The 10,270-nt window shown below is 39.3% G+C and overlaps 1 protein-coding gene across 1 annotated transcript; it reads right to left on the bottom strand.

Annotated features, from left to right (window-relative positions):
- Positions 1-459: 459 nt before the first annotated feature.
- On the bottom strand, positions 460-8,830 carry LOC139139270 (arylsulfatase B-like). Its single transcript, XM_070708118.1, has 7 exons — positions 8,300-8,830; positions 4,038-4,224; positions 3,683-3,864; positions 3,129-3,342; positions 1,971-2,220; positions 1,476-1,642; positions 460-1,146 (listed from the first exon to the last, which is right to left on the bottom strand). Exons 1-7 carry the CDS (start codon positions 8,540-8,542, stop codon positions 887-889), a joined length of 1,503 nt encoding a protein of 500 aa, XP_070564219.1. The 5' UTR covers positions 8,543-8,830; the 3' UTR covers positions 460-886.
- Positions 8,831-10,270: the final 1,440 nt, after the last annotated feature.

Below are 10,270 nucleotides of genomic sequence, written 5' to 3'. Positions count from 1 at the left end.
GTTTTATAAATCGCTATAATTCGCACTTCGAAAGTGAGACTTAAACGTTTGTCAAACTGGTGTTTGTGAGTTCACTAAACTGTTCAAAAACTTCAGCGACAGACTTGGGTCGTCGGTTTCTCCTCGTGAATGTCAATGGACCAGGGATCGCGATCTTTTTTATGCATTCGGTTGCGAGGACAATATGATGTATCAATATTTATAAATTGACATGATTGAAATATTTGTGATTTGTAGTAATTGACGGTCAGGGAGCACATTAAAGAGCAAATTAATCATCCCACTTTGTCGAGATACTAGTAGTGAAGGTCCGACCAAGACCCAATGGAGCATTTTATACCAGTCTAGTGATGTAGAAACAGTGAATGCAATGAATATAAACACACACACACACACACACACACACACACACACACACACACACACACACATACTTGTTTGTTAAGCAGTACGTACGCCTTGAAAGTGAAAGATTTTAAACTTTTACTCAAACTTTCCTCAATGAAACATACCATTCCCTTACCAAATCAAAAATAAAAATCAGGGGTCACCGTGCAAAGTTTGGTACTACAGAAACAAATTACCTAACATTTACTGATATTTAAAATTAAAAATTGCCGCCATTCCTGTGTTAACTCCATGGTGGAATGCAATTTTGAATTTTCGAAAGACTAAGACAGTGATGTTTTACTCTAAAGCTTTGAAATGACCCGTCCGTCATCTGAAAAGAGTTGTAAATATTTGAGAGTTCGAATACCCCCTCTGGGAATATCTGTCCCCGAGACGCTTTTGCTCATTAGGCTCACTAAAATCCTTCTATTGACCCAAATCCATCTATAAGGCAAGGGTGCTGTGGTGAGTTCAAGGTGGCTCTGCATGCTATATACTATAGCCACGGTGTCCATGACATGTTGAAATTCAAGGGATCCGCCTGATGGAGGTTGGAAACCACTTCCTCTGGCAACACCACCATTTTGTTGTGAAAGCTGAGTCTAGTGAGCAGTCTATTCACAATATCTGGTCGACAGGTTGAAAGGTCGTTCCGTTCCTCCGGGTCAGCCATGATGTGGAACAGGACGACGATTCCATGCTCGGATTCTTCCTCTTTGTAACCTTTGTCAGAGGGAGTAGTCCATCTATGGTCACCTGAATCGAATAAAGTGACTAGAGATTATGCCGATAAAAAAAGTTAATACGACTGGGTTTAACTCTCAGCGCAATACATACACATTTGCGTCCGAGTACATAATTCACGTTTAAAATGACTGAGTACGAATGCATTTCTATTTGGCACGCAAAAAAGACGACCGTGTCAAAGCTTCAATGCTCAGTAAGCAACATACCAAAAAGGTATTGTAAACTGGGGAGTCCAAATATCTGTCCTTCAGGAGTACTCTACCTTTCATTTTGCGATAGTTTGTTTCCCTAGTTACACACTGACAGCAGATTTCTACACACTTTTACTAAGTCCTTACCTTTCTGACCAGTGAGAAGCTTCCAGTGTCCAACCCTGATGGACGCCGCTACTCGTACATCGAAGGGGACGTCCTCAGTGTAAGGTTCACCGATTGGCCGACGTGTCAAATCTCGCAGTGGGTCAATGTTGTGCACTATTTCCTTACGGGCTGACTTCGTACCCTGGCTTGAAAAATACAAGGAAAGAAAACACCGTGCATGAGAGCTTCAATTTAGGCCTTCCGTTATCGCCAAAAAAGGTGTTTCAGATGGCTAATTTGGTTACTTAATAAGCAGGTTGTGCAGCTGTAAGATTAACCGAAAGTAATTTAAGGCTGATGAAGTTCTGAAATTTTACAAAAATTGTACAAACTTCGCTGGCCAAGGGTGGTCCATCGGCCAGAGACCGTCGACCTACTTTGTAATCAATCCGTTTAATAGGACTGAACTATAAAATTGTACCTGCAGAAATACAGACTTCACAATGTGTCGTAATTAACCACGTAAGATGATACCTGATCGTTTCCCATTGGTTAACACCATCCAATGGCTTTGTGCCTTCAGTTGTGCCTCCTGCCAGGTGTACGAACGTTGGCAACCAATCACCGACATACAGCAGCTCTCTGTTCGCTGTTCCCCGGACACTGGGATTCAACAACGGACTGGTGACGAAACCCGGACCTCTCACACCGCCTTCGTAGAGGGCACCCTTTTGGCCCCTGAGCGGCCAATTGCTAGCACCGAAAATACGCGAACCACCGTTATCTGTAGACAAGAAGTAGACGCGTAATATTGAAGAAACACAAAGATATAAAGTATTTTGAAAACAAGCAAAGAGCCATTCTTGTAGACGTTTTAAATCAAGAGGTCGAAAGAAGGTGTTCCTACAGTGTACTCAGTGTTGTTTTATCGAGAAGACAATTTATTCGGATTGCCGCAAGTCTTATTTGCTAGGTTATCATCAAACATAACTCAAGCCCTGCTAACAAACAGAATAGACACAGATATTGGTAATCGTCATTCTAGTCGCCACATGGATTGTAATCTAAAACAACTTCTAAAATGTAAACATAGATGTATGGTATGGTAAGGTTGTACAGTGAAACTTATTTTGTCATGCATCGGCGTTATTTGCGGCGTTTACGATTTGTTTTCTGTCGGTAATAACTTGATTTATATATAATTTTCTTGTCAAGAATGATTACAACTCGTTCCATTTCATTTATAACGTATAGTGAGTGCAAAATCCTGCTCAATCAGTGCTTTCTAGAAAATGTTTATGTATTGACAAAAAACATGGGCTACAACTCTTTAGAGATGAAGGACATGGCCCCTTCATACTCGTTAGCATCATATTATCATTCGCCCGAGTACTTGGCATGTCATGATGTGCTGATAAACTTCACAGGCCAAGTGTGTATCTTCAGGTAGGAACGCTCCCTACGCTGACCTAACCAAGCCGTGTGGACCGGACGGTGCGTGCCGATCGGTAGGAGAAATGCCGCTGGCCTTTGTACTTTGGTTAAAGCTGATTGATTTTATGCTTAAGAATGTACAGTCCATACACGGCCTCTTGTACTGCCTCATCGCTAAATCCGCTGTCATGAATGTCTGATATCTGTTGAATATCTTCAATTTCACTTCTTTAAAAAAAAGACACTTTTCTATCTTACCAGTGGAAAAGACAATGACGCTGTTATTCCAAAGTCCCGTCTCCTTTAATGTCCTAGTAACATTACCGATGGCTTCGTCCATACATGTCGTCATACCGGCGTATATTCTTCGCTCCTCGTCGGACTTCAGTTTGTCTGCGTACAAGTTAGAGTATTGTTCGGGAACTTGTAACGGAGCGTGGACGGCTTGAAAAGACAAATACAGAAAGAGAGGCTGAGAGAGAGAGAGAGAGAGAGAGAGAGAGAGAGAGAGAGAGAGAGAGAGAGAGAGAGAGAGAGAGAGAGAGAGAGAGAGAGAGAGAGAGAGCACTGATTTTTATTCTTGATTTTAAAGAAAATGGTTTAAAGTTTCGTTTAGGAGCAAATGTTGAAGTCTTTCGATTTCGAGGGGCGAACTACCTTAAGCAATAACAATGGTATTGTTCGGTGGAATTAAGGCGAGGGTTGCCTTTTAGAAAACTATCCTAGTTAGGAATGTAAGCCGCTACGAAACTGACATATAGAGGTGACCAACGTCGACGAATCATAAGAACTTTTTCAGAAAATATACTCACCCTATCAGAATTATGTCTGCGAATGACTTCCTGGGCTTTCTGGGCATACAACATTGTTGAATACTGGTTTTCATATTTCGGTCCCACGGGTTCGTCGTTATTTCTGAGGTCCCAAGCTACAAATTTGTGACCATGGCACTGTCTAGTGTGGGTAAAGTAATCACCGCCGGCCAGGTAAAATCCTTAAAAGCGAAAAACAATATTGTCATATCTAATGAAGTGTTAGATGATGAGGTTACCATATGGATTGATAAAACGATGATTTTTCTTCTCAACTCATGCATGTCTATGGGTCTACCTATTCTGTTTGAAATTAGCAAAGACGTAACAGATGGGTCGAGTCTTGAAGACTTACCGAAGAAAGTATCGAATCCTCGGTGATTCGGCACGCAGTCCCACTTGCAAAAGCCAAGATGCCATTTGCCAACCATGTGAGTGGCGTAACCACTCTCTTTTAATTTCTGTGGAAGGGTGACCTCATCCAGCGGCAGACATCGCGGTTCTTGGGCCACGAGCACGTGATGTTGCATACCTAGATGAAACTGACGAGAACATTTGGCTGTATTAAATTCCAGACTACAATAAATCTTTACATTGAATTTTTCCCCTTAAATTACATGTCACCAGAAATCAATAATCATGTAAAGGCCATATTTCTAGTCAAATACAACACTCCCCGGTCTCTACTAAACCATACATTTCAGGATAGCTGAGAATATCTGAACTTCATTTTAATGGGATCACTTTAGTCATTTTTCCAAGTGAAATAGAAACAAATACTAATACTCTTTGCTCAGAAAAAAAAAACACTGTATGTAGCTTTGTTTTGAGAGTTGCTGTCTCTCTTTACACGTTTATATCAACGGTTTATTCTGTTCGTTGTACTATAGACCTACCTTACAGAAAACTCTGAGGTTTGTTTGTTACCCACTATCATCGTTTTTTGGTGAGAAGCGTTCGAAAAATTGACGTCCAAAAAGCTCATTCAAATCACATCGAGGTAACTTGAATTAGCGCTCCGAGAATATTACTGACAAACAAAAAGCAGTTTTGGTGTTCATGAATTTTTGACATGATTCGACCGACATTGGGCACTCATTATTCTATTCAATCGAACCCCTAAAGAATATACACTCATTTTGCAAAACAAAGAATTAAGAACAATTTCACCTGGACATTTCAATTTATTTAAATGAGAGGTGATAGTTTTATGGCTGGTAACAATTTTTAATGGACGGGCTACCTGTAGCAGGTGACTCTCAGACAGAGACATGTTAACTCGTGCGGAAAACTCTTTTTATACAGTACGCCCCCTTTTAAGGTCAGTTTTAACTTGTATGCAATATAATCTTTTACAGATTCTCCAATCTTCAAAAACGAGAGCTTTTTGTTGGGTGAAAATAATCACAATCAAACAAAGCAGCACATTTCATCGTCTTGTGATAAATAAATATTGAAATTATATAAAGGTTAATTTTCGGTGAGTACCATGATCTAACAGTTGAGGCTTACGGTAGAACGCGCCCCGGGGACAAATATTTAGACTCTCAAATCACAATCCTTTTCTGATCTACCACTTATTGGGCTTAATTTAAAAGCTCTTGATGTAAGAAATCTTTTCACCCGCTTAGTATTTCTAAATTCGAAAAATTGTATTTTTCTCCATAGAGTTAACACAGGGATGGCTGCCGCCATTTTGAATTTTAAATATCGGTAAATCTTGCGTTATTTGTTTCTCTAGTTACCAAAATTTGCAAGGTTAGCCTCGATTTTTATTCTTGATTCTGAAAGTGAGTGGTTGAAAGATTCCTAAGGAAAGAATTAGCAAAGTTTAAGTCTTTCTCTTTCGGCGCATACTACCGTAAAGATGGACTGCAGCTCAGGAACAGCTATTTGGACTCTCCAATTTTTACAATTCTTTGCTTATCTACCGCTTTAGGGGACTCATTTTCATTTAAGTTTTCATCTTCTTATTTTTAGAAAATTTTATTGTCAAATATCGGCAACTGTTTGTTCATTTGTTCATTTGTTTCTCTAGTACCCAAATGTGCAGGGTGGTGACCTCTTATTTTTAATCTCGAGTTGGTTGAAAGTTTAATTTAGGAAAATTGGAGCATAAGTTTAAGTCTTTCACTTTCGAGGCGCGAACGACCTTAAGGTGACACAGATACATGATCCGATATTTCTGTCATATTGATGGTATAACGTTTTTTGTCATTTTAGTCTGTGATGGGGAGGGGGTGGGGTAAGACCTTTCGTCAACCACGTTTAAATTCTTTAAAGCTCCGAAAAGAAAAAGAAAGTAATAATAACTATAGCAATGTCCTGCGTCGAAAGCATTGTTAGAGCGCCATTATTATGATGTAATCTTTTATGTATTTTCCAGTATTTTTGTCGTGGTTGTAAAGTAACTGAGTTGTGCTCTTCTCCCAAAAACATGCCGACTTTCCGTTTGTAACTGCACAGCTTGTTTCCTTTCCATGTCCATTGCTGTTGTTGAAAATTCAATTGTATTGAGTACATGTAGTCACTCGTCTTTAATGACATTGCGCAGAGAACAAAATACGCTGTATTTCAAAGGCTAGCACGTTGTGGTTCAATATAATACTGTCAGGAAAGCCGCGAGAGTGGAATAAAAATAACAAAAATATTATCAAAAGTTACAGCTGCCATCCCTCTAACGTTTGACGTCATATCCCTGTGAATGACGAGGACGCTGTTAACAGCAATACAAATCAACCTGTTGCAGTAAAGTGTATGATGCATATAATTCCTAATGCAGGGTCGTTGCAGCTATGCAGGAGACACTAGAGCTAGCTAGAAAATGCCAATTAAACATTTGAAGACCAGTGAAGTTTCTATCAAACACTTCATAAATTTGCAAATGAAAGAATAAAACCAAAGACGTGTTCTGCCGTTAAATACGCTATGCGATTGTTATCGAAATTTCAAGTGTATGATATTATGGAGATTCCATAGTGAATGAAATAGCCCAATATGAGGTGAAAGGTTTACTGCTTAAACGACTTATTTTAAATATTACCACAAATGCCGTTATACATATCATACGTCAGTGATGGCGCGCTTTGTACGCCACTTCGGATATACTCAGTAGTGTATTGCATATTAAGGCCGCTTAAAACATAGGATCTCTGTTACGAATTTTGATTTTACAGTCTTCTCAAAAATCATTCACCGAGTTCCTACGGTATTTATTTCATTCGGGTGGGCAGAATTGTTCCAGTTGAAGACCTGTTGCAGTTATAAATCCATTCATTCATTCATTCATTCATTCATTCATTCATTCATTCATTCATTCATTCATTCATTCATTCAAAAGAAATTGTACGCCCTCAGGAATTCCTGACATAGCGTAATGGCAGGAGCAAAGTTAAAGTAAGCAATCCATGTGATTTGACAGTATTTGAGAGACTTTCGCTGGTGCTAAAACTTTACGTCACAATATCTATATTCATAAACGCATCATTCAATGCGAGATGTCGGATAGTAATTACCATAACTGCACACGCCCCTCAACCATCATCCTCTATTGACTAGTGGCAGCGATCTTATTTAAGGTAGCATGCGCCTTGGGAACAGATATTCGGACTCTCAAATTTCTACAATTCTTTTCTGATCTTCATTTCAAAGTTTCATTGAGGAAAGTTTGAGCAGAGCTTTAAGTCCTTCATTTCGAGTCGCATACTGCTCAAAAACGTAAGCGAAAGAGAAAAACGGCGATGTATTGTGCCGAAATTTTACCTTCACTTAGCCTTCAAACGAATGTGCGATAAATGTGTGCCCACAAGTATATGTGTGGGTTTCGCACACTCCAGCTTTGTTAGGGGGGGGGGAGGTCGCGGTCAAAATTAAAGTAATTCCATTGAGTTATTGAGCCATTTTTTCAGACGTAGGACTGTATTCGAGTACGTTTAGATGCAAAGCAGGTGAGTAGGTGCCGTCAGTTTCGAGTCAGAATCAGATGGTGATATTACCCAATTTCCCTTTGAAATGATTTGGTTTAAACTTGAACTAGATGTGAGATAATTAATATTGTCAGAACAAAACAAAGCAAAACAGTCAAAGGGAAAAACAGTCCGTAAACGCAAACACGATAAATGCTGGTTGTTGCCATGAAAAGGCTTTTCGTGTTGGCGGCATGGATCCTCATGCGTTCGATATTAACAGCACGTATATGGTCAGTGTTGATTTACAACTGGTAAATGTCCTCGAACATTCCACTAGAAATTCTAAAGGGTTTAGAAAGTAGGGACATGTCATAGACTGCAATGAGCAGGATAAATAACATATTGAGCAAAAGGTAGGGGAAAGTGTGGGGAAACGAGACAATGGAATATATCGGTGAAAAAACATGTAGACATCATGCTGAAAGCCGCTTTCCTTCCCAACAATACCCCATTACGATTCTGGCACATTCATCACCACCTACGTCATGGAGAGCGGTAAGGAATTTTCTCTCGCGTACCGATCGATGGTCACTAAATGCAACCAAATGCTTAACAAAAGCTTCAATATACAAGTTGGTGCCAAAAAGCAAGACTAGAGATAAAAATTGTACTTTGCTTAAAACAGAAAAGCGATAACATAATTATTTACCTGGTATCTACCGGTCATAAGCACAGATCTTGTCGGCGTACAGATCGGCGTGACGTAGTAGTTTTCGAGCTTGACTCCTTCAGCGGCCAATCGGTCTATATTCGGTGTTTGAATGACGGAATCGTGGTATCCGACATCGTTCCAGCCAAGGTCGTCGGCGAGGATGAAGATGATGTTTGGTTTCGATTTAGCAAAGCAAGACGAACATAAGCTTAGCAACGAAAACCAGAAGAATGGAGACATACTATCCCAGTATATTGAAGCTGTGACCGTTATGACCGTTAACTTCAAACGCGTCGTTCGATGTAAAACTTATGATCAGTTGTAATCCGTACTAATGGCAACAGAGTTTTCGGAGATAACGTAACAAAAGCAAAACAAAACCTGTTGTTGATGGATTGGAAAGTGGTCATCCATTAACGATAAGGACAATATTTACCGATCTAATTCTTTATGACGTGGAAAACAGATCGTCGGAACATGCGGAGGCACTAAGAGAGGAATTATGGGAGATTCCGTATGGAAGCAGGTGGCTCAAAATCTGCAACACGTTCAAACATTTGTTGTTATCGATACAAAGAGCAATGTGATATCATCCTTAAGTATAAGCTTTAAAGTCCGGCAACCCTTTAGAATGAATCTAAACACCTGAATATTTTCTCAATTCCGGCATTGTTGTGAATGTGCGATCGTTCGTCAGGAAAGCTTATTGGCATGAAAAAGAGTCATCGCTCTGAAATGTATCACCATCTTTGACGAGGAAAGCCATTCAGATTTACCAGGACCAAAAACATCCACTAAGTATACAGAATTCAAAATTATCCAGTCAGATCGACGACTTAGGGTACCCTTTGCCCATAAAAAAACTCGTACGAAACGCATTTTATTCCGTCGACTGTGGCAGTTTTAAATTTGGAATTTTTACGTAATTCATTGACTTTTTCAGATTGTGTGTATATGTGTTTTAATAAGTGTGTCATGAGCTTTTGTATTGCCTAGAGAAAATTTTCCATGTGTGCTAATTTCATTAATAGGCAATAGAGTCTTTGTATTAAATTAAATTGAATTGAATTGAATTGAATTGAATTGAATTGGATTGGATTGAACTGTAAGGTTTGGAGGTCAGAGATCAGGACTGTTTGAGCGTTAAATAGATGGTACATCTGTTATCTGGTTCAGCTACGAATATACAGCATATGTTACACTTGGAGATGTTTACAGTGCAACAATATTCTAATGAGTCGCAGCATCAGTTCTTTAACTCTCACAAAGTTTGACGGAATGTCATAATACATACAATAACGCACATTTATTTGCAATTTTGTGATGAACGGATGCCATGTCTTCTTTCTTTGAAAATGCACATAGACATTGGTTATTTCAAGCGGTGAATGTAATAACTAGAGAATGACGATAGAAAATGTTTTACTGGCAATCGGTCTATGAATGTATTCAATACGGTTTAATCCCCGGCTCGTGTTACTGCTTAACCATGGTTATAGCACTGTGTACCATAAGGGGAGAACCATTTGATTTTTGAAAGGGGGGAGGCTAGATTTTTTGGGAAAAAATTGTCGGCAGGTGAAGAAGAAGAAAAAAAAGTTTATCCAGTAATGTCTTGAGGAAAAAAAATCATTGTAGCAGACTAAAGGAAAAAAATTGTCACAAAATTTGGCCGATCTGGCTTTCTCATTCTCTGGAGGTGCGCCGCCTAGGGTGGAGCTAACATTTTCAAAATAAATGAGGAAGTCCAATGTCTTCAATGTTGGATTGTTGACTATTGTTACTCAAACACTGATCATCTAAAATATTATAAAACTATCAGTCTCTAACGTCATTTTCAAACAGTCTTATTTAGTGCAAAACAAATTGAAACTCCTCAGATTGCACCATTGTACACATCAATTCCTCAAAATTTTCGAGATGGGGACAGACACCCCCTCTCGAGCTCTCTCCCTTGGGTGTCCTATG

This window comes from Ptychodera flava, chromosome 8 (assembly GCF_041260155.1).
Source record: "Ptychodera flava strain L36383 chromosome 8, AS_Pfla_20210202, whole genome shotgun sequence".
NCBI lineage: Eukaryota > Metazoa > Hemichordata > Enteropneusta > Ptychoderidae > Ptychodera > Ptychodera flava.
This window is presented reverse-complemented; position numbering and strand designations above follow the sequence as displayed.

Excerpts from the sequence above, each read along its gene's own strand:
- LOC139139270 (XM_070708118.1), bottom strand. The coding sequence starts at position 8,542 with ATGTCTCCATTCTTCTGGTTTTCGTTGCTAAGCTTATGTTCGTCTTGC. Across the intron at positions 3,343-3,682 it reads GCAGACATAATTCTGATAGG|CCTCTCTTTCTGTATTTGTC; the intron begins GTGAGTATATTT and ends TCTCTCTCTCAG. Across the intron at positions 1,643-1,970 it reads AACCAATGGGAAACGATCAG|CCAGGGTACGAAGTCAGCCC; the intron begins GTATCATCTTAC and ends GTATTTTTCAAG.